Source organism: Lygodium microphyllum, chromosome 19 (genome assembly GCF_053477565.2).
Source record: "Lygodium microphyllum isolate KBCC chromosome 19, Lygodium_microphyllum_v1.1.10, whole genome shotgun sequence".
NCBI lineage: Eukaryota > Viridiplantae > Streptophyta > Polypodiopsida > Schizaeales > Lygodiaceae > Lygodium > Lygodium microphyllum.
This window is the reverse complement of record NC_141153.1, coordinates 3,946,271-3,973,872: the sequence shown is the minus strand read 5'-3', so window position 1 is coordinate 3,973,872 and position 27,602 is coordinate 3,946,271. Positions and strand designations below refer to the sequence as shown.

The 27,602-nt window shown below is 40.9% G+C and overlaps 1 protein-coding gene across 2 annotated transcripts in view; it reads right to left on the bottom strand.

Moving 5' to 3' along the window:
* Positions 1-26,441, bottom strand: part of EMB2771 (E3 ubiquitin ligase) — a 185,362-nt gene extending 158,921 nt beyond the window's left edge. Inside the window, exons 1-4 of one of the 2 annotated variants that reach the window (XM_087700997.1) lie at positions 26,021-26,441; positions 25,882-25,945; positions 905-989; positions 528-790 (exon numbers count right to left, since the gene is read on the bottom strand). In XM_087700997.1, the coding sequence (XP_087557123.1) occupies positions 528-790; positions 905-989; positions 25,882-25,945; positions 26,021-26,373 (765 nt within the window). In that variant the 5' untranslated portion in view covers positions 26,374-26,441. The remainder of the gene's footprint in view (positions 1-527; positions 791-904; positions 990-25,881; positions 25,946-26,020) is intronic. The other variant, XM_087700995.1, reaches the window with a different exon arrangement.
* Positions 26,442-27,602: the final 1,161 nt, after the last annotated feature.

Genomic DNA, 27,602 nt, shown 5'->3' with positions numbered 1-27,602 from the left:
CAAAGGCAAATCAAGCCCCTCTAAAACTGGAATTCAAGTATAGGATGTTAAGTACATAAATGATACATGAATAATGCAGTGGATATAGAAGACATTGAAAATTTTCAGCACGCATTGTGGTGAATGTTATAATAGCAAAAATTCCCAATCAGATGACTAATGGATGCAAATGAGATACAAAGAAAAGCTTAACCTGCATAGGCAACTCTCAAACTCACAAGAATGGCCAGTTGCCCTATGGTGATGTGGAACTTTTGAGCCCAGCGATAATGAATACTAATGAAGTTATTTATATCTATTGCAGCTAACCTCAGGTAGCATAGTCATGAACTATTGTGCAATATGCCTCTCTAAACGACTATTTACTTAAAGAACTTATATCCATTGCATCCAGGGTACATAGATCCAAAGAAGTGGAATATAGATGCAAACTTGCATGAAAGCAACAAGACTGCAACGAGAGTGTATAAAAGGACACATAAATCAGCACAGTTGATAAAAATCAATTCAAAACCTTTCACACTGACCTGTGGCTCTTCAAGTGGATGCTGCAGAACAAAATAGGAAAATGCAGGATCTGTGGGGCAGAGAATGGACTGGGATGAGATTTTATGGAATGATAATGCATTGCTGCCTGTGCCACCAAGTTGAAACCCAGTGGCCCCCCTGTTGATTAGAGCAGGATTGAAGGCTGCTGGACTTCTTGTATGTCCCTTCTGAAGCAACAAACCAAATGGGAGAGGCCAGATGGATACCATTGAATGTGGCAAAGGCACCACATTTGTTTCACCTGTATGTATATTCATACCTAAGGTTAAATTTCTAATCATTCTTTACAAAAGCAAAAAGTATGATACAAGGAGGAGGGTATAATGAAACCGTATTTAACAAAAGGAAAACATACCAGAAGGGGTATATGTTGCTAAACAAGTTGACTGCAACACACAGAGAACAGGCTCCCGAATGGTATCAAAACAGCACCATACAGCCTGTGCTAATAAATAACATTTTTAGAAAGCCAGAAACACAGAGTTGCAGAGTTAAACAAAAGTAGGAGACAAGTGTCTATTTAGCTATCTTCTGAACTTACCTACTATTCTAGAACTCGTTCTAATCACGAGGTAAAGGAGGAAGGGTGGAAGAACCCTATACCACAGGAACGTCAGCTTTCAATTTCAAGGACTGTCTAGCCAAACAGCCACCACTTCTTTGGTTGTGCCTTCCATACATAGGCCAGTCAAGCAAGTACATCGGCGTGTCTATTTAGCTATCTTCTGAACTTACCTACTATTCTAGAACTTGTTCTAATCAGGAGGTAAAGGAGGAAGGGTGGCAGAACCCTATACCACAGGAACATCAGCTTTCGATTTCGAGGACTGTCTAGCCAAACAGCCACCACTTCTTTGGTTGCGCCTTCCATACATAGGCCAGTCAAGCAAGTGCATCTGCTATTCACCAAGAGAAACGACACCCACAAATCAAAAACCATAGGACCATCAGTTTTCAAATTTGCAGCCAGACGGCCACCATGTCCTTGATTGCACCTTCCATACATAGTCCAGTCAAGCAAGTGCATAGGCTATTCACCAAGTCAGATGACACCTACAACCTTCCCATCAGCAAAGCCGAAGACTAATCTTGTGGGGGTGGTTGTTGATGTTGGACCTCCTTGTGCTGTTGCTCTTGCTGCTCTTGCAGTTCCTCCTCCCAGTCCTCCTAGGAATGCAGGTTATGATGAGACAAGGAGCATCTAGTCCCATTTAACTAGTCAAGTAGACATCCATGTGTTTTGATGAACTAAAACCATGGCAACCCCATCACGCATTTGACCTAATGCCACATACATTTAACTTTACAGCTGACCTTGCAATTTGGTAGGTCCATCCTCACAATGTTGCCTATGACATGACTTCTTGTCCAAAAGAGTCACATCCTCTGGAAAATCCATCTCATACAACATGGACACCAATAGTTTTGCCAATATTTACACATTTGACTTCTCCTCAAACCTTGCATCACTTTGAGGTTGCCTACAGCCTTCTTCAGGCCTTGGTCTTCAATGTGTTCTGGTCTTCTCTTCTGCCTTTAAACTATTGTGATCTAGCTGTCCTGGACTTCTACTCGCCTTTGTATTTGATGATTGTATTGAGGAAGTAAAATTAAGATGTAAATTAATTACAATTTTCTTGGCCTAATTTAACTTCAAAAAATCAAGAAACGCTCTAAATTGTTTGGTAGGACAAAGGCTCAAAAAGCCTTGGCTGGCAACTCACAACCGCACATTCAAACTTTCATCACCATCATTGCACTTGGCTTCGTAGTACGCACTAGCCTTGCCATCAATCAACACATATCCTGTGAAGATACATTAGGTTTTGCATAGAGAAACCACACAATGAAGGAATAAGCACTAAATGTGTGAATGAATGAATGGAAGGAATCTGATACAAATGGAGTTCAATGAGCAGAGATTGCCCACCAAAAAGTTTTATAAAAAGGGAAATCATGAGCTGGCAACTCACAACCCCACATTCAAACTTTCCTCACCATCACTGCACTTGCCTTCATACTAGCCTCCTCATCAATCAGCACACATCATATGAGGATATGCTAGGGTTTGCATAGACAAACCACTCAATGAAGGATAAGCACTAAATGAGTGAATGAATGGATGGAAGGAATATGATACAAACGGAGCTCAAAGAGCGGACACTGCCCACCAACAATCAGTGTCTCTCGTGGGAGCAGATTGAGGGAGAGTATTGAAGAGCATTGTCCTCCAAGAACGGATCCGAATGCCGTAAAACCACCAAGAATGATTTCGATGCAATAGATTGGAGCTAAGGGTGATGAAGAGCAGCAGTTGTGGCCAATTGATGCAGTAGATGATATCGTGACACAGCTGTCAGCCAAAATTTAATCACCTTGAAGAGAGCCTACCCTTGTAGATTTTCATCTTTTCCAAGGGTGTAATAGGTACAGACAATGCAAATGCGAAGGACTAATCCATAAAGAGACATGCCTGTGCAACAAGGTGCCACTTGGATAATGCCCTTAAAGGGGAATTGCTCACTTGCCCAAGGACCCTTTTATAAGAAAAAAAAATGATAAAAGTGAATGATGAAATGAAATGCAATGCAAAGGGAAGTTACCACAAGGAAGGGATGTTCATGAAGACAAGAAGACAAGCTGAAACCTGAAACACCATGTGGAACAAGCAACCCCTCTCAAACAATGAATGTCAATACAAAAGGCAAAGGAGGAGCTGATCTGGGCTCATTGTGCCAAGGACCACATGAAGATGGATCCTAAAGTGACTTGATGAATGAAAGAAGACATCGCACCCCCTCAATTGGTAGGGCCAAAAGAAGAATCAAATGTCAGAGTAGTCTAGGCGTGCCCATACTTTGATCTAAGAGAGAGCTCCTGGGCTAACCAAATGTCATAGGCATGCCCAAAACTCCACCTTGGGAGATGGCTCCAAATGCCAATCAAGAATGCAAAGGCACTACAACCACCACGGTAGCAATCCACCATGAAAATGAACCTAGTGAATGATGAAGGACCTAATACTTCTCAATTGGTAGAGCTAGAAGGAGAATCAACCACCCAGGCAGTTTATAGATGCACATACTCAATCCTGAAAGATACTTGTTCTGTTAACTAAATGTCATACATGTGCCAAAAACTCAACCCTAAGAATGGCTCCTATGCCAGTCAAGGATGCGAAGGCAAAAGCACCAAGGTAGTCATCCATGTGACATGTAACTAATGCCAAATGAAAAAGACACCTGACCTGAAAAACCAATGAGGCAAGAAAGCAGTCAAGAAGGCAAGGACCAAAAAACCATGCCCTCAACCTAGTCAAGACTGGTAGATGGTTGCAATGTTAGTCCTCAGTTCAAAAATACAAAACCTAGCATAAAGTACTGTAAGAGAAATAAAGACATGCATGTTATGTGTTCCATGTTAAGATGTGTACTAAGCTAAAGCTAGATGAATCTAACTGTGGGTCAAGCAGATGTAAAGTGAGTGAAGAAATATGCAATAAGAGACAAAAATGCTAAACTAAGGCTTATCCTATGGTAGCCTAAAGAGACCTAAGTATAAGCAGCCTATGTTGCCTATGCAACATATGGGCTTGATTTCAAGTAGCCTAAAGATCTAGCCGGATTAGCCAAAGTAAAGATAAGTCGAACTTACCCTAGAAAATTGTCGCCTGACTAGCATAAGGATCCTTAGGAAGAGCTAGGAATCCCAAGAATTTGGTTAAAGCAAAATAATGACCGAACTAATCAAATAAGTATAAGGCATTGACTAAGGAGAGACCTACAATTCATTGCATCAATGGCAAGCCATCGATAAACATGAATACTAACAGATTGGGAAACTCTACGACCACCTTCGGGAGAGCCCCCTCTCAATTGTCGTGGAGTGGCACTACCACCACCAAATGGGGCTAAGCTTAGTTTAGCAATTGGATTGAGTGTTGATGTGGGTAGAATACCCTTAGCACTTCAAGGATTGATCTTTGGTATTAGTCTAATCCCCTTGGCTTTTGAACAACAATTATCATTGACATGGTAAGACTTTTGGCAAAACATGCAATACCTAGGTCCTATTCTTTTTAGGCAAGTGATGCCACATTGATCTTTGTTTAGGCGGTGTCTTACCACTCCCTTTTTCTTTCAATGAAAGAACCAACCATCAACACAAGAGAGGTGTCCATGTTTTTTTTCATTAAGGGAGGACAAAACAATGCGAAGGTAGTGCCTAGGTGATTCCTCACCATTCCCTAGTCCCTTCAATGAGATGGATAGATCATCAACACACGAGGGGATTCTTTCCGCTTGATCAACCAAGGAGAATGATACAATGTATTAAAGGAAGATGCCCCACATGACTGGATCAGAGAACAGAATGGGACTCATTTGCCGATAAGTGAAAGGTGCATGGTGCATGGCAACATTCCCAACAATGAAGCACCACAATGTAAGGTGCTACACATTTCTAAAGTCCTAAAGCCTTGTGGATCGTAAATTATATATGCTAAAACTAATATCCTATTGTGGGTCTAAAAGAAGGCTCTAAGACTTAAGTCCAATGAACATAATTGATTAAATAAATTGAGAAGAAAGGGCAAAATTTTGAGATTGCAAGCATAAAACTCATGCTCAAATGAAATTGAAAGTCTTGTGTACCTTTGTGAAACACTTCTAATCATAGAGTTTTCTCTTTGTCAATGTTGGTGTGGATTTGAATTTCCAAGGTGACTTACAATTGATTCTTGCAAAACAACTCAGATGAGGATTTTGAACCTTTGATTGTACCCTCAATGGAATGTCCATCCCCCACTAAGAAGTGGTCAATCTTATCAACTAAGTACCCCAACAAAGAAGCATCTTGTGAAGAAAGAATATGAAAAGAAGAAAACCTGGGCTTCGGTGAATGGTCCCCCAAGATGAGAGATGCGTGGAAGATGGAGTTTTGTCGTCCACTCAAGACTGAATGCTTTATCATGGCCTCCAATGAAGCGGTCTAAATGTTTAATGGACACCATGGAATCCCAAGAGGGAGGATTCTGAGGCATTAAGATTTAAATTCATATCGCTCTTGCAAATCAAGCTTTTCACAATAGTCACCCATTCTTATTGATATAACCCTTTCCCTTTACCAATGATGAGATTGTTCCCAAGTTTTTGGACAAGGCATACCACCATTTCAATTGATGTGGAGGATACAAATGCTAAAGCCAACGAGAAGGGCATTTCCACGAGTAGTGGGGATCAAGGAGTCTAGAAGGAAGAGGAACAATGTTGCAGAGAAGTTAGACATAAGTTTGAGGGCAAGAAGTCCAAAGTCAAAGATGACTAGAGAAGAGGAGAAGTCTAGAGGCAAAGGAGAAGTTTGGAGACAGAGACAGAAGTCTAGAGACATAGGAGTTTGGAGACAAAGACAAAGAAGCCTGGAGACAGAGACAAAGAGTCTAGAGACAGAGACAAAGAAGTCTAGAGACAAAGACAAAGAAATTTGGGAAAGAGAGGATAAGTCCGAGAAGTTTGGAAGCAGAGACAGAAGTATGGAGACAGAGAAGTTTCAAGATGGAGACACAAAAGAGTCTCAAGACAAAGACAAAGGAGTCTAGAGACAAAGACAAAGAAGTTTGCAGACAGAGAGAGGGAACTCCAAGGAAGAGAAGTCCAAGAAGTTTGGAAACAAAGAAAAAGAAGTCTAAGGAAGAGGAGAAGTTTGCCATACAAGAGAAGGTTGGAGGCAGAGACAGACAAGTCGAGGGAACAGGAAGTCTAGAGGCAAAGAAGTATGGTGGTGGAGAAGTCTAGAGGTGGGGAAGGAGGAGACAAAAGTGAAGCCTAGGGTGAGGGGGAGAGAGGAGAGAAGTCTGAAGAGAGGAATGAGAAAAGAAAGCTAGTGACGCTGAATGGTGAGAGACAAAAGTATGCAAATTCACAAGAGTACACTTCTATTAGCATTAAATGATCACTTGATACACTGGTTGCCTTCCCTCTCTTTTTATAGCTGAAAAGAGGGGAGGGCAAAAGATCTTCATACAATATCAATATATAGAGATGGAGTGGTGGAGGAGGTTTTCTCTAAACTGTCACAAAAAATCTCTAGGTCATGGCTACTATATACAAGTATAAAATAAAACTCAAAGCTTTTTACAAAAGAGCTGAAATATGGTGTTCTTATGCAGTCCACGGTTAAGTAGGGAGAAGTTTGGCTTATGAAGAGTAAATGGTGGCCACAAGATAAGAAAGTATGCAGCATTTTAGCTAGAATGGATAAGCTTGAAAGAAGTATAAAATTGGGCTGAGATGACAAAACTCTCAGCTGATGAGACTAGGTTTTTGGATGGAGAGTGTGGATATAAGAGTTGAGTTTGGACTTAGACTAGGCAAGTAGAACAAGGTATGGTAAAGGAACTTGCAAGAAGGAGAACGAGGTGAAAGGTATGGTACTTTGAATCCCGAGAATAACCCTCTTTCTTTAATCTCTCACTCTCTTTCCACTCTTTCCCTTACTATATTTCTTCTCTCTCTCTCTTTCTTTTTTTCATAAACTTCTCTCTCTCTCTCTCTCTCTCTCTCTCTCTCTCTCTCTCAAATGCCAAGAGCATATGAGGGAAAATGGGAGTGGAGGAGCCCTACATTGTGAAGAAAACATGGCACATAGGGAAAGATCCAGTAAAGGGTTAGCCCCTTATTCTCAAATTTACTGATTTGGAGGCATGATGAGCCTTCCTTCTAGAGAAGGCCCCTCATCCACTAGCAATGGCAATTAACCATGCATACCTACACTTTACCATCACTTGCAAACATGATGTGATCTCTCCACTAAACAACCATGATGTGATCCCTCCACTGAACAACCACCCAAGACTCACTAGATACTACTTCACCAGATTGACAGCAAGTGCCTACTCAAATCATCTCTATTGGAGCTTGCAAGAGATGGTGGTACGCAAATCGAATGCCGTATGTGTACGTAGTGAGCGCCGGAAGGTCCCCAAGAACAAAGAACTCTACTTTAAGCTCAAAATTCAAGAGAATAGACTTGCAAGACATGAGGCAAAAAGACCAATTGGATACAATCTCCCCACATGCCTTGTGTGAGCGCTCCACAAAGCATGTATTTAATATTTTATTCATCTCCAAGCTCAAAAATAGCCCAATTTTACAATTAGCATGCTTTAGCTTTGTGTTTGCTTTTGTCGAAATAAAGAATGAAGCAATTGGGCAACCCAAAAGTCGGACAGTACCCGAATACAATGTCCAATAATAAATATTTAAAACGTGCGCCCATGTGCATATAAAATAATAAATATATGTCGAGCGCTTCAATAAATAAACGCGCCAAAATAAATATTAGCGCCACGCCTAAGACGCGCGCCCATCAAAAATGATAATTTCTTCTAAATAACTTGAATACACGCTATCGGCCAGTGCTTCCTAGCACCACCGCCGCCTACTCTACACATTAACTAAAGCATTCACAATTGTTATAAAATAATAAAATTAAACCGACAAAAGTGAATACCTAGCAGTCTTCAGCAACAAAATAGATAAATAGGTTGAAACTCTGTCCTAATCTTAATTTAATACGAGTGCGAACTCTAAACTCATAAACGTCCATTAATTTAAATATGTATTTTACGGAATCACCCGCTATGGAATCACCCACTCGCACATTAAATTAACGTGACGCCCGAAAAAGACAGGCATCCCCGTCAACTTTTCACACAAGGAATCCACCTTGTATACGAGCCTCGGCAAATAAATATAATTTTACAAAATCCACCACAAAACCTCACGGAATCCACCGTGAAATATGCCTCTTAGCATCATATGGACTCCCAAATACCATTGGAGGAGTTTACATCACAACTTGCCAAAGCACTTCACACCTCAACTACCATGTATTTTCCCCACACAAGCCCCCGCTCCACCCCACCCAGCAAGAATGTCCCACTGAATAGCTAGCACGACAAGGAGTGCAAGAAAACCCGTCTTCATCTCCACAAAGGCAAAGCATGAGGAGTCTGCACAAACAATCAGACACACTTGATCTTTTGTTGCCTAGTGCAACAAAAAAAGAGTGCATATCTATCCAGATTGAAGCAGGAGTTCTACCAAGTATTCTTACGATAGGATAGCAAGAGGGCATCGAAGACATTCTAGGAGCTCCAAGCCAATACACCCATTACTTGACATGCAAATGCTACCTCACTATACCAAGTACCCGAACAACCCCGCCTACACCAACCACTAGAGGACAAACCCACGTCATCCACCTTCCTTGGCACAGCAAGGGTTCACAATGCCATTGACAACTCAAAAATAGCCGAGCCCAAGACCATGATGTACTAGTAGCAGAGCACCTATCACATGCTAGAGATATCCTTGCATCCCTTCTAGCCCACCTATTCAACACCACCCTATGTGAAGGCTTCCTTGCTAGTTGGTCAACTATTACTTTAGTACTAAGCCTGAAAGCCGGAGACCCCATGGTTCCTACGAACTATAGAATAGTCATGGTTGGCCACGTGCTAGCTAAGATTTATGGATCAATACTAGAGCATGAGCTGAGTAAATGGGTAGAGAAGCACTAACATTGGGCATGTGGATAAGCAAGGTTTAGAAGGGAATACTCCACTCTTGATCATATCCTCACACTCCGAGCCATCATCAAAGAGAGTAAGGCACAAGGAAGGCGGACATACTGTTGCTTTGTGGATTTTTGTAAGGCCTTTGACACAATACCACGTGCTAAGCTCAACCAGACACTATAAGAGCTGGAGGTCTCGATGGAGATGAGATGGGGGGTACTAGCACTATATGAGTCTATGACAAGACAAGTACTAGTCTATCACAAAGAGAGTACGAGCACCAAAAGGGTTGTTAAAGGAGATCACAAGCACCATTGGTGTGAAACAAGGACGTCCACTCTTACCTACCCTATTTGGTCTTTATATTGATGAGATATTAGATTACATTGATAGACTTGGAGGTGAGGGGAGTTGACCTAGCAAAGCATTGATACCCATATTATTGTCTAAAGATGACATAGTCCTCATCTCTAGCACATTGAAGGATTGCAATGCCACTTAGATGCACTACAACCCTTTTGTCATGACAAAGATCTCACAGTGAACCTTGGAAAAACCAAGGTTATGGTATTTAACACTTCCGCCTGGTGGATTTGATGATCCCTACCCCATTTCACATATGGAGAGGACACAATAGAGGTGGTCCAAATATATGTTTACTTGGGGATTACATTTTCAAGGCCCAAATTCACTTTGAGGAGGGCAACACAGGGGATAGGCTGAACGAGGCTATACGGCTCTAGGATTAATGGAGAGCCAATGCGCACGCATACAATTTCAAAGGCCTTGAACGAGGCTCTATGGCTCTTTGACACTTTGGTCACACCAGCACTTTTGTATGGGGCTCCCATATGGAGATCGAGCCTCTACCACGAGGACCACACAGGATCAACCACTACCGAAGGGGGAGAGGATATATGAGGGGCGAGACCAAATGGAGAAACCCCTAGTACTGATGATTTCACAGATGATTCATGATAGGTCCTCTATACCACATGAGATTATCAAAGCAGAGATGGGAGTACCACCCGTAGTGGCAAAGGCCCTCTTCCAAACAGCACACCTCCTGCATAGGCTCTAGACCTTGCTGAGACAGCAGAGATACTCCCGGCTCGCACTAGAGTTATCTACAACTAGACATTACAAGGGGATACTAAGTGCTAGTATGCTCGGACAAAGGCATGGTTACAACTACATGGATTACACATAGATCACCTTCCACCACTACAATACAGCTTGGATTGCCCTCACTTGGAGCTCAATCAAGAGAAGCTAAACCACATCATAAGAATGGACATCATTTAAATACACATAGCCAAGACATGGGTGACATCTACTAAGGATGTGGGGACGAAACTAGCCTTCTACCAAAAGCATCTTCTACGCATATCCCGTGATGGCTTTGTTATTCGCCCAAGCTACATGGATGCATACCTATCTCACATAATGTGCCATTGGACAGCTCCGTACATCCTCACACCAACTACAAATCGAGACAAGTAGATATAGCACAAACTTCTTTCCCCCTCGAGGAGAAGATTTTCCAGCTTTGTCAAATTGAGCCAAAGACAGAGAAGCATTGCTTATGTAGATGTCCAGTGTATTATGAGATCAGAGGGCACTTCATATGCCTGTTTAGAGAGGGATTCGGGCCACTATCTATGGTCATGGATTTCCTAGATTAGAGATGTTTCATTCTCTTCTTACTAGAACTACGCCATCACAAAGAGCACCTCTCACAAACCCGAGAGCAAAGACAAGGAGCTGCACACCAATGTGCACTCACAGAGTTCTACACAGTATGGAGTACTCCCTCCACTACAGAGCCCTCATCGAACCCACCGACAACCCCTCCACAAGGGAACACCCTAGACACAGCCACAAAGAGATGGAGAGCTCGTTGTCCATGCCCAATTGATCTACACCCCCACAGGAAGCATCATTTGCATATATAGAGGATACTACACTGTCATTGAGGGACCATACCCTGCCACTTCAACTTCTCTGTCTTAGATATATCCATGGCAAATATCCTAGGATGAGAGTGCCTCTTGAGCAATTCCACTTTGTATCTGGTTTAGACATCATTTTATACTCATCAACTATATATTAGTTGTTGTTTATTTTCCATTGTTTAGTCATAAGATTAGATTACAGATATTTTCAGACTTGGAAAATTTTTCGAACTTTTCAAATATAACATTTCAGTCTCATAGACCGATTTGGCCTTTTGTAGACATTAATCTCTCTCTCTCTCTCTCTCTCTCTCTCTCTCTCTCTCTCTCTCTCTCTCGTAAATCTCTCTCTCTCTCTCTCTCTCTCTCTCTCGTAAATCTCTCTCTCTCTCTCTCTCTCTCTCTCTCTCTCTCTCTCTCTCTCTCTCTCTCTAACATGTATTTTTGAAACCTCACTAACATGTGGATTAATTTTTAATCACATGATTAAGTAAATGATGCACATGTGAGATGCAACTGAGGTTAAATTAAATTTACGAGTCCGAGACCCAAAGAAATCACGGGATGTCAAAGACAAAAGTTGCTATAAGTTATGCCACATAGGTACTTGGTGGTATCTGGTGCCAGTTGTTAGCCTAGGTCATCCATTTGGCCCTAAATGTCAGTTGTTGGTGACACTAGAGAAGTGGCATTTAATGATACCTAACACCAATCTGATGGTCAAAGATGAAGCAAAGACACTCGGGAATGGAAGTTGCCTAGTGAATTTAATTATTAGCCAGTCAAATTATTTTTCAAGGCACCAAAATAATTATTAGATTAATTTTCAGTATTTTAGGGATAAAAATTAATATTTAATTACAAAAAATGCTAGAAAAACCATTTGGAAAGGCTGCCACTTGTGAAAAATGCCCATGCAAGACTGAACAACGTCTTTAGAGGCTGGAGAGACATTTCTATAAATTCAGTCTGCAAAAGAGAGGAAGGGGAGGCTGCTGGTCTGATTTGCAGCCATTGTAGGACATTCTGAGGCAGCCAAGGGCAAAAGAAGACCAATCAACAGCAGGAGGCAGCATCTACAGGGTGTTGAGGCAAGGCAGCAGCAGTAAATGGCTGATTTTCTTCAATTCTTTGCATCTACATGTTGTTGTGACAGGGCAGCAGCTGCATTTGACTGTTTTTCAGTCATTCTTCACGATAAAACTCTGAATTTTCTCTCTCTACAGCTTTCCCTCTCATCTTCCAACCATTTCACAGCCTTGCTCTGAAGATCTCAACATTTGAACCCTTTGAGGCTGAGAAATTGCAAATTTCTCTGCTGTAAACCCTAATTTACAACAAAAACTAGGGTTTAGCAACAACCTTGGAAAGCATGCCAAAAATTGGAAGCTCCAAGACTTGGATTCAACAAGGTTGAAGGTGAATTTCAGCTGAATTCAAGTGGAGGACTAGCCAGCCATTGAATTTGGGGTATTTCCATCGTTTATGAAGTGGGTGAAGGCCAATTGAGTGCCCGAATCAAGGGGCAAAATAGATTGAAAACTTGAACTTGTTGGTCACTTTGAACAGCAAGGGGAGTTGAAGTACCGAAAGGGATTGGGAGAATCCCATTGTAAGTCAACTTTTTCTTTAATAAAGCTAAAGAAATACCAAAAGGGGCAACAATTTGGGACCAATCGTGTGTGCATTATCCAAGATCAATAGATAAATTTGTATTTTCAGATTTGCATTTATTGTTTGCTGCTGTAATTAAGTTTTAATCAAGGATCTACCACCCTATCTGAGGAGGAAGGCTGGTCTCTCTCTCTCTCTCTCTCTCTCTCTCTCTCTCTCCGCGGTCAAGTACATATGGAAAGACATCCCACAAAATCAATGAAACAATATATGAGGAGATGTTGACCATGCTCCGTGCTGAAATGTGAATCATGAGAAAGGAAATGGATAGTGATATTTAATAGCATGTTCAAGCTAAAATGATGGACGAACTAAAAAAAGAGATACAACAAACACTAGATGCACATATGGCAGGGAAAGACTCAAAGATCTCTAACCTAAAAGAAAAACTAGAGGAGTGCAAAAACAAATTGGATGCACAAAAGAAACCACAAATCACACTGGAGTTGCAAAACAAAAATGGATGTTTTTAAAAATGATATGCACACCTATGCAAGTGTGATGGAAGGCACCCAAAAGAAAATGGAGAATGTTGAGAATGCTATCAAAGAAAGAGCAGAATGGATAGATGTAGCAAAAAAGAACAAAAAAATGCATGGCAACAAAGTGGAAGTTATGAATGCCACCTTGGAAAAAGAGATAAAAAGACGAGCACACACACTTCACGTAAGAGTGGTTGGACTAGATTAGAAAAACTCCCTGATTAAAGATGCTACAACTCTTGCTACCGAAATTGGGGCTACAAATGTAACCATCATTGGGGCTTGGCGAGTTGGGAAAGACGACACAAAAACAAAAGTCCTCATTCTGAAGTTTGGAGACTTGGAAAAAAAGAGAGCCTTCCTCTCCAAGAGGATCGTTCTCAAAGGAGAAAAGATCTACCTAGATGAAGTCCTTACCCCATCCCAAATAGCCCACAGGAGGGAAAACATGCCACGCTCTAGAGGCACGAAAAGCAGATAAATGGGCTGTCTACAAAGATGAAAGAGTCATAATCACAAAGAAAAGGATAGCATGACAATGCATGGCCTATGAGACCATGAAGTTCATACTATGGAATTGCAATGGCTTCCTTAAGATAGATACAAGTTATTTTGAGGATGCTTTCAAAGGGATGGACATTGCTATGTATACTGAGATACACCAGTATAAAGACAACCATCTACCTAATGTATATGGATATAGATGGGAAAGTATAGATCGCCCTCAGCCTAGGAAGCCTAGAGAGACAGAAAGATCAAGAGTTGTGGCAATTCTATTTAGAGGAAAGCTCTGAGATACAGTCCAAGTGATACATAGAGATGCAGAGACAAGACACATGTGGATCAAGTTACGTACAAATAGGACTCACGACATATATATTGCCATATGCTACTTTCCCCCTACATACCCTAAGTTTGCCTCTAAAGAGACATCCCCGTAACACCACTATAGGAGAACATAATGAGATTTATGAGCATTAGGGATGTTTTACTAGCAAGAGACTTTAATGCAAACACAGAAAGCAACCAATCTTTTCTTTGACACTAGCAATGAGATGTTCCGAGATATTGCATTAGATGAAGTGGGATTAGTAAAATAAGCCTAAGATAGAGAGAGAACAGAATATGGAATACACCTATTGGCATTGAGAAGTGCACATGATTTGGCCATCCTTAATGGGCTGCCACAGCGGCCAAGATCTAATGGTTTCACATGCTAGAATAACAAGAAAGGGAGAAGCACAATGGACTACTTGATTGGTCATTTACAATGCAATATGGGCATATACACATAGTCACACATATCAAAATTACCACGCCACAATTTTGTGGAAGCGACCTCACACATATACAGCACCGCGCTCACACATATATAGCACTAATGGGTGAGATTCATTGAGGGAGCTAGACACACAAGCCTCAGGTTTGATTAACTCTTTAATCAAATGCTAGACAAAGCATAAAAAATCCATGTCCTATCAGCAAACACGTGTCACGCTGATGTCAGCAGTAAGGCATCTGCTGAGTGAAAACACAGGCTGATTCTGCTCCAAGAAATGCAATCACAACCAAGGAAGAGTGCTGAACAGTGTGAAAACGCTGCAAAAGCTGGACAGCAGCAAAACATAGCATTGGAAATAGGTTAATCAGCAATCGCCAGCGGCAAGAGGATGTTAGGAAGCAAGCACCAGGTGTAGGATAGGAACCTCAAACTGAGATATCCGCGCGAGAGGGATATGGACAACAAAGAACACGTGCCAACAACCTACAAAACAAGATGGGGCTGAGTAGTAGGCAAGCTATGAAACTAGCTTTCTTTCTTGGAGAGGATGGTAATTCCTTGATCAAGCACTTAATTACAACAATCAGCAAATAAACATAAATTGAAATGCACAATTTACCTTAGTAATATTTGACATTGGACACCCCGTTAGCCCCAAAGTGATGTCCCTTTCGGTATTTCTTTAACCTCAATTGCCAATGGATTGATTACAAGTCGAGATTCCAAAATCTCCTTGGCTAATCCAAAAGCCCCTTGCAAGTCCAACAATCAGCAAACAAATTGGGCAATTTGCCCCTTGATTTTCATTCGAGACTTGCTCTAATTGAATCCCAACTGGCCAAATATTGCCCCAAATTTACAATGGATTACTGTCCCAATCTCCAATGCTATATTCTCTACAACAAATAGAACCAGTGGCCTCTTCTCTCTCTCTCCCTTGCTCCAAACTAACTAAATGGCCAAGATCAAGCCCAAAAAACGTTTTCTCAATTTGCAAGTGCATTTTGGCCAAGTGGCAACCTTCTAAAGCCGTTTTTCAGCATTATCCTACCATTAAATTAATTTTCAAAATCCTAAAAATTAATTTCATCCATTCTGACCTTGCCCACAGTTAAATGTACCCATCCATAATTAAATTGGCTAGGCCATTTGCAACCTAGAGTGGTCCACAACCTCTATTAACCCTTAGACTTGCTTTAGTTAATTAATTAATGCTAGTTCATAGTGTCACCACTAACATTAATTGGTCAAACAACTATTCTAAGATCAAAACTAACACCAACTGACCACCAAAATGCAATTGGCATAACTTATCACAACTTTTGCCTTTGACACCAACTGCATCCTCAAGTCCTTGGCTTGCTACCATCAAATAACTATCATGTGCAACACACGTGCTAAACAAGCTTGCACATTTGATTAATAGCTTAATCAAATGTTATTCGCAAGATTAAAGCATCTCAAAATTTCACGTCCCCATGACAAACCTCCCCCTTGAAATCCTTGCAATCATCCTCGATTGCACTACATTGTACCAAGGAAAAAGCATACTATACTGGAATTTCCATAAGGCATCACAATCATAACATTAGCTACTATCGTCTAACCATACCATATGCCCAAAAGGTTGCTGAAAATTTGTAGACAGCATAAACATTAAACAATACTAAGAAACAATCCAAAATTGTTGCTAGAAACCCATTGGATGGGTCCATAACTCATGTTTTTCAATTGTTCTAACTTCACAACTTCACAACCCTAGTAAAGCATAAACTCAACATAAACCATGGCATGCCTTCATGGATAAAACTTGTTTTAATAGGTTGAATTTCACCACTTGGTCAAACTTCATGCAACAAGTGCTTGAATCTCAAGGACTTTGAAACCTCATCACTAGTACGTCGAACCCTCGATTAGCTCACCCTAATTACATCCATCAATGGAGATCCCACAATGCCACAACCAATGTTGAGTTAATGTAAGGGTTGCTTCTTGAATTCCACTCTCAGTTACAGCATTTTTTCCTCGCATCTAAGTGTTGGAGTCATCTCATTGACCGCTATGCAGTACGAGATCGCACTTGACGTATCAATCTCGATTTTGAGCTTCAAGAGTTTTCCTTTAAGAAAGGGGATGATTTGAAAGTCAAGTTGGCCAAGTATCGATGTTTACTAGCCGAGTTTGCCACTACTAGCTCTCCGAAGTCAAATGACAATCAGGTCACGTTGTTCTTGAACAAGTTGCCCACCGACAAATACTTCCATTTTATCCAACACATTATCTCACTACCTAGATTGTCAACCATCTATAAGTTTGAGTGTCAATTTTTGCATTATGCAAGGCTGCATGATCAAGTCCACAAGAAATCCTCCACACACATCCATTCAGAGGGGCGAGGGTTGGTTGCCTCTTATTCGAGAGGAAAAACCAACAGTGGTAAGAACAAACAAGATGCAAAGGCAAGCCAAACCAAGGGTGACAACACTTCCTTTGACGGAACCAGAGGGTGACACCACTTCCTTTGACAATATACGAAGACAAGCCAAACCAAGGGTGACACCACTTCCTTTGACAGAACCAAAGAAACACGACCCCTTTGTCAACAAATTCCTAAGAAAAATAGGTTTTGCACACATTGTCAGAGATCGGGCTATGTGGACGAGGAGTATCGTACCAAGGCCCAAGATCTTCCATATAGAAAACCACAACAAACTATTGTGACTCTCTCCACTCTGACTAGTCAATCCAGTGGGACTACACCCCCTGCTGCTGCATCATCTGCTCCATCTGCCCCAGTGTTTATTGGACATGTGGCAAAGTAGAAGTGTTCAATTTCCATGTGCAAGCTATAGAATGTAGAGGACAATATGTAGTATCTAGTCATGCCATCAAAATCAAGTTTTGATGAAGATATAGCAATTAATTTCAACACATAAATTTATTACAGCAAGCTGGTTACTACTCAATGAGTGAATTATCCTCTTAAAGAAGCCATGGAAATTGTTCCAAATACGAAATATGCTGCCAAGAAGACTCTTCCATGGGCAAACTCTTCCACTTTATAAGATACTCACAAGAAATTGGTTCCTTAGAACCTTCTCTTGCTTATCAACAATTTTTTCAGGCTCATAAATGATCAAACCGTCTTCATCAAAGGGAGTTCTTCAAGAACTTGGATTTCAAGGCTAATATACTTCTTAAGCTAAGATATATGAAAAACATTGTGGATACGTGTAGTTGAAGGTAAATCAAGTTGATAGGCAAGATCCCCAACTCACTCAATTATTTGATATGGACCATAATACCTATGAGCAAGTTTATCATGTCCTCCCTTAAGAAGTATAACGGGATTTTGGAACCTTCAAGAAAAACCATTCACCTTTGTCAAACTCCACATCTTCTTTTCTCATTCGCATAGGCTTTCATTGTCTCTTGAGCTTTTCTAATGTTATCCTTGCATTGCTTCAGAAGAGCCTCCATCTTCTCAAACTCTTCATGAGCATTAGGATTCACATCATCGTGAAACAATGCAGAAGACACTTGAACCTTGTAGCCATATAATGTTTCAAAAGGAGACATTCCAATACTCATGTGATGAGTATTATTATAACAAAATTCTGCAAGATGAAGCCAATGCTCCCATGCGTTTTGTGTATTATGGCAAAAATGATGCAACTAAATCTCTAACCATTTGTTGACCCTTTCGGTTTACCCATCTGTTTGTGGATGATAAGCCATTCATTGGCATTCCATTCCATGAAGCTTAAAGACACATTCCATAAACTGATCAGCCAGTTCCTTTGCTATAAATTAAGCCTTGGTCGGGATGAAATGGGTTGATTTAGTCAACCAGTCTACCACCACATAAATGATATTTCAACTGTATTTTACTATAGGCAATCCTGTTATGAAATCCATGCTATTCCACTTGTGTTTTGTTGTAGACAATCCTGTTATGAAATCCATGCTAATATCAATCCACTTTCCATGAGGAATAGGTAGTGGCTGAAGCAAACCACCGAGTAGAAGCATGAAATCCTTATTTTGTTGACATGTAAGACAAATACCCTTCCAATAAAAGTTCTTATGAATATTGTCAATGTTTTGAACAAAGCATGATGTCCCACTAATGGTAAAGAGTGCATCTCTCATAAAATGCGGTCTTTGAAAGATAATTGAGGAGTTGAGAAGACCTGTCCTTAATACCATAAAATACCATTGTGCCACTTACAATTTGAAGACTCTTCTTCTTTGCCTTGCTACAATTCCTTCATCATTTTGGATGCTTGCTCATCAAGCAAATACTCTTCTTGAATGTCATGGATCCAATCCTTATGCACGGTTGAAATGGTAAAAATGGAACATGCCCGCATTCTTGATAAGACATCCACTACCAAATTATCTTTTCCAACCATATAACATATCTCAAAGTCATATGTAGCTAACCATCTTCGTTGCTTAGGAGACAAATTTAGTTGTGAAAAGAAGTATTTCAACACATAATGATCGCTTTTGACCTTGAAATGACTACCATAGATATAATGATGCCACTTTTTAATAGCGTGCAATATTGTTAACATCGCTTCGCTTGCTTATAAATATGTAATTGATGCTCCTTGTCATCAAGCTTTCGGCTTTCATAAGCTATAACTCCATGATCTTGACACAAAACAACCCCAACTCCCTTTCCACTAGCATCCACACATATAATAAACTCCTTAGGAAAATCCAGGCATACAAGGATAGGTACTAAAATTAAAAGAGATTTCAACTCATTGAAACTTTTATCAACTATGGAGTCCTAAAAGAAAGCCTCTTTTTTAAGTCTATCCATCAATGGAGCCACCACATGAGCATAATTCTTGATGAATCTCCTATAGAAAGACGATAATCCAAGGAAACCTCTCAAAGAAGTTGCATTCATAAGAGTAGACCATTCTTTAACACATTTCACCTTGTTGGGATCCACTCTAATGCCTTGCTCTCCCACAATATATGACCTAAATATTCCATTTCATCTTTCATGAATGGACACTTTGTCATCTTGACAAAGAGTGTATGTCTTCTTAATGTGTCAAAAGACCTCTCGTACGTGCTTCAAATGCTCATCCTTGGATTTGCTATAGATAAGGATATCATCAAAGAAAACAAAGACTGTTTTGAACAAGAATCGTAACATTTTATTCATGAGGGCTTGAAAACTAGCCGATGCATTGGAAAGCATAAATGACATAACCAAGAAGTAATATAACCCCCTTTCAATCCTAAAAGCTGTTTTGAACTCATCTCCTTGTAAAGAAAAATATCCTAGCACACAAACATAAACAAAAGCCGTACGACAAAGCACGGACTAATAAAAAGAATACAGTTAGGGTTAGGGTTAGAGTAACTCAGAGACAATGAACACAGTGAATAAATGAAATGATATGACTACTAATAATACGATACTTGGGTAATGAGCTAGAGAGTGTCATACTCCAAACGGATCCCGAATCACAGCAAGGTAGCCTTCGGATGTCGAACACCAGCAAACGCAGCAATGAGAAGCTGGATCTAATGATGCAAACAACAGTGAGGAGAGAGAAAGACAGAAAACGCAGGCAAGACAGCCTGCAGAAGAGAGAAAGACTACAACGACTGCAGACAAGAGAGAGAAAACTGTCAGGGCGGCAGCTGGAGCCTGCAAACGCAGCAGTTTGCTGGCGTGGCAGGCTATACGACAACAGTGCAGATAAACAACAGTCAATCGCCAGACAGAAACAGCAGCAATCAACGTATGGAGGGCTGGAAACACGCGCCAGACTGTAGGGAACAGTGATGGACAACAAGGACTGAGATATTCTCCGTGACCGGGGTGTGGACAGCAAGCTAGTAACACCTGAAACCTGTAAAAACGAGATTATAAAAGAGTGGAGGACTGGCTGCCAATTTATAGAAAATTAGGATTCTAGATCCTCTCCCACTTAACTTTCTCGATCTGCTCCCCGTTTTAGGGTTTTGGCTAAAATAAGCCTAAAATAAGCATGTTTTAGGACTGTTAAGTAGCTGAGTGCATTTCTTAGCACAAAACCCCCTCTCAAGCCCAAAATAGAGCAAGAAAAGTAGGCCAGCCTAAATTTTGATTTGCCCCAAGACGTCCCACCCCAAAGCAGCTAGGGCATCGGACAAAAGGTGCACGTCGGCTGGCCAGTGGCCTACCAAGACTACAGAGGCGATGGATATCTTACCAAGGGAGCCCAAGTGATTACCCCAGAGAGGTCAAGGCATCGGACCAAGGGTGCTCGTCGGCTGTTAAAGGGCCTACCAATGCCTACAAAGGCGGATGGAATCAACAATTGACTTATTTGTTTTGTTTTCTCTCTTTTTTTTTTAAGTGTTTTAAAAATACACAAGTAATATAGGGGCAACGGCCGATTAAGTGACAGATAGGAAAAGATAAAGAGAAACCCAAGTTATTCACAAAAATAGCAAGCCAATCCCTCGCACTGACAAGGATAAGTGCTTAAGGATGATAAAAGTGAGTATATGTGCCAATCATGTGTTGAATATGTGAGAGGCAAAAAAAACGATGGGCTTAACAAGACAAGCAAAGCAAGCAAGGATAGGAAAACTGCCTTTAGAATAACTACCATGTGTTATGCTACAAATATGGTGGATCCTAGAGTCGACCACTTCAAAAGACCGAAAAGTGATAAATAAACACAGATGCATGTTGACATGAACAGAATGCCAATACATAGGGTAATGCAAAGGAAGATGCAAGATATCATGCTCATGCAATATGCTATGCAACGATGCCACTGGGACAGTGTCCTCCCAAAGAAAGTATTCACTTGTCCAAGTGCCCTTTTACAATCAGGTCATTCTGATAGTGCGGATGAAGTTACAAATACCAATAATACAATACAAAAGAATAAGTGAATATAATGTCTAAAAAACTGTAAGTATCATCACTATCACGATCAAGAGTAGGAGCCGCCCCCTCTCAAACTAGAAGGAAAAGCAAGAGGGAAGCACCCTTTCCCCGTCAAGCTGAAAAAGTAGGGGAGGATGTACCCAAGCCGATCCTGGATAGCAAGTACTGAAGAACCGGCCGGTTGACCGCTTTGGTCAAGATATCTGCAAAATTATTTGATGAAGGCATAAACTCTAGGCGAATAGTGCCTAGCTCAACCTGCTCTCTGGAAAAGTGGAAGTGGACTTTCACATGCCGTGTCCGTGGTGTAATGATCGGATTGCCCACAAGGACAGTAGCACTTTGGTTGTTGCAGTAGACAACTATGGGAAAGTCACATGGAAAATAAAGCGCCGCCAATAAACTCCTCAGATAGATGGCCTCGGTGGTACCATCAAAGAGAGCCCGGTACCCAACCTCGGTCGTGGAAGCCGCCACCGCCTCTTGCTTGCGGCTAGACTAAGAAATAGGAGCCATGCCCAAGGTAAAGAGATAGCTGCCAGGGGAACGTCAGGTGTCAGGATCTCTTGCCTAATTAGAATCAGTGTACCCCTGCAAACATAAACCAAAACCATATGTCAAGCCATAAGAAAAAGTATACCGCAAATAACGCAACACACGAAAACATGCAATCCAATGTGACATCCTAGGTGCTGTGAAATACTGACTAAGTATGCTAACTAAGTAAGCTAAATCTGACCTAGTGTGAATTAATCAAATAAGTTTTCCTACAACTGAACGATAGGCTTTCGCTTCAGAGGAATATCCCACAAAAATAAGAAGATCAGCTCGGGGAGTAAGCTTTTCTATCTTGTCATCAAGCTGTCATCAAGCGTGTGTGTGTACACGCGACACCCAAAGACTCTGAAATGGAAAATAATAGGCAGAGAGCCAAAAAATACCTCATACAAGGTATTCTGAGGAAGAGCCGTAGTCGAGCGCCGGTTGAGGATGTACACCGAAGTGTTAGCAGCCTCGACCCAAAGGCGCTCAGAAAGCTCTGTTGCAAACAGCATAGAGCGTGCCATTTCCATGACTGTGCGGTTCCTATGCTCTACGACTCCAAGAAATGCCATGCTTCTGTAGAAACTCGGAAAACTCGTGGGAGATAAACTCACCACCGCTATCACTCCTCATGCACCCAACACGACGACCAATCTGGTTATGAACCAGTAGCACCCAAGCAAAAAAATATGTGAAAGCATCTGACTTATGCTTGAGGAATTACACCCACATGTATCGAGAATGATCATCCACTATCAAAAAAAAGTACAGCGCGCCGTTCAAAGCAGCAGTGGATGTCAACCCACAAAGATCAACGTGAATCAATCTAAGAGGCTCCTCAGCTCTATGTGTAGACTACTGAGAAAATGGGATACGATGTTGCTTCCCGAGCTGACAGGCTTTACAGACATCTCGAGCTAGCTTCAGGCGTGGAAGGCCCTCAACCAGCTCACGGCGTGACAACTCATAAAGTGAGTCATAACCAAGATGCCCTAAGCAAAAATGCCAAAGACGCTTATTGTGCGTAGGCTCCCAAGATGTGGCTAAGGCCTGGAAGCTTTGGAACACGGAGCCTTCGGCGGTCGGCTCGGTCAAAAAGTGTGTCATGTGGTATAGGCCATTAGGTTGTGTCTCATCGCGACCAATCACTGAACCAGTCAGAGAGTCGAGGAACTCAACTGTAGTCGTTGTTAAGAAAATTGCTCACCCCAACCAGCAAAGCTGCTGAACAGATAACAAGTTCACCCCAAGCTGAGGGACATGATATACATTGTTCGGCGAAGCCAAATCCGGACCCTTGTCAGTGGCAAAACTAACGCAACCTTGAGCCTGAATCTTGACCGAGGAGTTGTTTCCTATACAGACCCACCTGGCTGCAAGGGCTCGGGTACAGAAAATGTCCTCTATAGGAGTCGTGTAATCTGTAGCTCCACTGTCCACAATACAAACTGAAGCTGAAGTGCTCAGTTGTGACGAGTGAGCCTCTGCAGTAACCTCGTCGGAAGACAACTCACAAATGTCGACGAGACTCGCATTTGATGTCTCTATGGACACGATATGGGCTTCTGCAGACCAGTCAGACAAGCCCTTTGGTGTTGACGAGTGAGCCTCTGCAGTAACCTCGTCGGAAGACAACTCACAAATGTCGACGAGACTCGCATTTGATGTCTCTATGGACACGATATGGGCTTCTGCAGACCAGTCAGACAAGCCCTTTGGTGTTGAGAACATTATCGACTGAGATGACTGTGCAGTGACAATGTGAGTCTGACCTTTAAATTGCCCCTTGCCATCACCCTGTTGGGGGTTGCCCGACTGAGGTGCAAGGGTCTGAGACTTAGATTTTGGTGCTGTGCCTCATGCCTTTGATCGACACTCGTCGTCAAAATGGCCAGCCTTTTGACAATGTTGACAATAACTATTCTTTTTAGGTACATTCTGCCACCCAGGTTTAAGTTGTGACTGGGAGTTTCCTTGAGAATCCCCAAATTGATTTAGCTTTTGAGTTTGATTTTCATTTTGAGTGGAGGTTTGGTTTGGTTTGCCCTTTTCTTGTTGCTCTTTCTGAGAATTAGCAAGAAGAGCTCCCTTTGAAGAGCAATTCATATGAAACTGATCAAACAACCGTATGTAACGCAACAACTAACACTCAAATTCATAGAATGTAGACATGGTAGGCTTTGAAACTATTTCTTCCACAAAATTGAAATATTTCTTGGAGAGTTTATTTAGGAACAATGTGACCTGATCGTCAGAGGACTTGGGAGTCCCCGTAATGGAGAATTCAATGAGGAGACGCCGATACTCAGCCAACTTAACTTTCAAGTCATCCCGGTCAGTGATTTTGAAAAGCTGAAGCTCATGGTCAAGATTAATACGACGGGTCCTATCTCGAGCTGCATAGCGGTCAATCAAGTGTGCCAATCGATCTGACGCTAAGTCAAAATGCTGAAGCTAAGAATGAAACTTTGGCAATAAGCCCTGCATCAGCTTGACAATAGCAGAGGCAATTCTAGTCTTCCATGAGCAGACGACCTCATACGGAACAAATGCGAAATCGGGTTGGGATTCCAACCCTTGCACTAGATCCCATAGGTTCTGTGAATCAAGGACGTGTCTCATCAAATTCTACCAAGTAGTAAAGTTTGACCCGTTAAAACGAGTCTTGTTATTAAATGCATTCTTGGCACAAGATGAGCTAGAACCATGAGGTGTCGGGTGGGTGGAGTAAGATGATGGTGGGAAAGATGATGGAGGTGAGAGTGTCTGATAAGAGTAAGAAGGAGGGGAAAGAGGTAGGTAGGCAGAAGTAGGCTGAGTGTCCAATGAGTGCCGATTGATGCGGAGACACTGGAACATGAATGTTTCCATAAGGTGCCGGTGTAGATGAAGGCATTGGGACACAGTAGCCTTGTTCAAAGTAAGGCTGGGACATGGCATTATGACCAGAAGATCCACTAGGCAATGCCCCATTTTCTTGTATTCATGTCAAGTTGTGAGGAGCAACAAAGAGCGAGTCTATGTTAGATTGAGGAGAGCCACAGAACTTATGGCTTGATCAAAACAAAGGTTAATCGAAAATAATCGAGACTAAGTGAAGAACTCTCTTGATAGGACAATTAGGTGATTGGGTGGATTTGAATTGCTAGTTTCAGCTAGGGCTCTCGAAGCCAATACTTGTACAAATTTGTATTAACTACTAGAATTAAGATTTGAGGATCTCTTCCACATTTCTTAAATTCTCTCATCTTCTGTCGAGTTCTACATTAGGATTGTGAGTCTTACATGCCCATCAAAGTTATGATGATTAACAAGTAGGGTTAAGCTTGCACCTTACAATACAGTAGTGGTACATTCTATCAAGAGAAATAGGGAATGAATCTCCAATAAAAGGCAACATCCTCAATATTGAAAGAGCAGCCAACAATTAGGTTGAAGATTGAAATTGGGCATCTCGAATAGTGCTTCTTAATACAAAGCAATCACCTAAAGTATAGCACAACGAGAATGTTGTATGATTAAGAATATGCACAGCCAATTAAACACAAAAGATCATACAGTAATGGTGCCAGTAATAAGGTGCCCTAATAACACTGATACTGGTGGCAACACCATCATAAGAGCCAGCTTTAGCCAATGTAAGGTAATCTGTAGGTATCTGATTGGTGGAAAGCGAAATACAGTGTACTTTTCGTTTTGCATAAAAGTAGTAATTTTCGTGCTTTACAATATATGACAAGTAGTCAATAGCGAAAAATCATCCATGCCTGGCTTGAAACTCCTGACTTGAAACATTGATTCTATCTCCTTTAAAGTCCATGCCAAGTGGATGACTACGTTCTCTAAATTCCCCAGTGTAGCATCTACTCTTTTACTCTACATGACGTTGCTTAGAGCGCTACCTGTATGACGGTTGATGGAGCGCTGAATCTCTTCCTGACTTGATGCCCAGAACTCCATATCACACTGCAAAGAAAACACGTCAGTGCGGCATAAAAACACATTGCAGGAATTTAACGGAGAGCAGAGCGGGCTCAGTACGTATTCCCGTGAACGAAGATTTCCTCGTCGTGGTTCTGAGTGGATGGAGATGGGGTCGACCGGTCGAAGATCCTGCTTCTGAGAACTAGCTCCGGGTCGAAGAGCAAATACGTGCACTCTCCGTCCTTGATCGCGTCAGTGCCCTCTTTCTTTCCAGAGGTCGGAGGGGGAGAGCTGATCAGGGTAGCGCCGAACGGCTTGAAGTGACCGAGCACGTGCAGACGCAGGCCGCCATCCTCCTCCTCCTCGTCCATTCTCTGAGCATCGCTGCTCCTGCCGCTTTCCATCTCCGTCACGAGTTGCTTCATTTCCGTTTTCCTCTCCCAGAGTATATTTTTGTCTGTTCCCGCCATGAAAACATTCCGACTTCCAATTACAAAATCGGTTTCCCTAAGGTCACCTAAGGGAAATGTTGGTTTATCCCCAGATTCTACTCATTATTGGATTTCAACAACAATTCTTCTTTTTCTTTTTGCTGCCTCCGAATATTGAAATGTTTCCTTAATTGCTCGGTTGCCTTTGTTTTAGTAGTCGCATGAAGGTATGGTATTGATAAGTACAGCTAGGCGCTCTACACCTACTTTCTTCCAACACTTCGTATCAATGTACTCCTAATGTTTCGCACTAAGGTTCGAAAGCACATTGCATGTACAAAAGGGTTCGTGGGAAGCTAATATAAAGAATACACTCTGAACATCAAAAGCTTTGGTAACTTAGACCAATATAACACTAAATGCACGAAAATGCAATATATGGGGATGTGACACTAACATATGAGGAGTGGAAGATCAACATTAATAGGATCAAGCCTAAACAATAACTCCGGAGAATTATTTCTCAAAGCTTCTCAAAAGCAAACATATTCTAATCACCATTAAGCCTATCAATAAATGGTTATTTCTATTCACATTAAACAAATCATGACATGCACATTATTCTCACACATTGAACCTACAATATTACATAAATTTGGCAACCCATAAACTATATTTTAAATCATTTATTTTCTTCTCTCTCTCTCTCTCTCTCTCTCTCTCTCTCTCTCTCTCTCTCTCTCTCTCTCATAATTAATTATTGATAACACATATATATAATGTATTAATGATTAATACCTAATCAATTATATTATTGTATTTTTCTACATATTAATTATTATAAAAATAATTAAGTATACTAATAATATAATACCTATATTAGATTTATCATTAATACTATTAATGCATGAAGGATAATTATATATATTTATAATTAAGTAAATTAATAATATGTAATCAATTACATTATTGTATCGTTATATGTATTAATTTTTCTAGACATAATGAGGTGTATTAAAGTATTAATAATTATAATACATGTATCACATTTATCATTAATACAAATAATACATGAAAGAATATTATTTATGATTATAATCAATTAAAATAATAATATATCAATTAGTATTATAGTTATATGTCGAGAGATATACATATACATTATATATACTTTATAACATATTAATAATTAAAGATTAATATGTAATCAATTATGTTAATATAATAATAACTATAATTAATACTTATATTATAAAATTAATGTACAA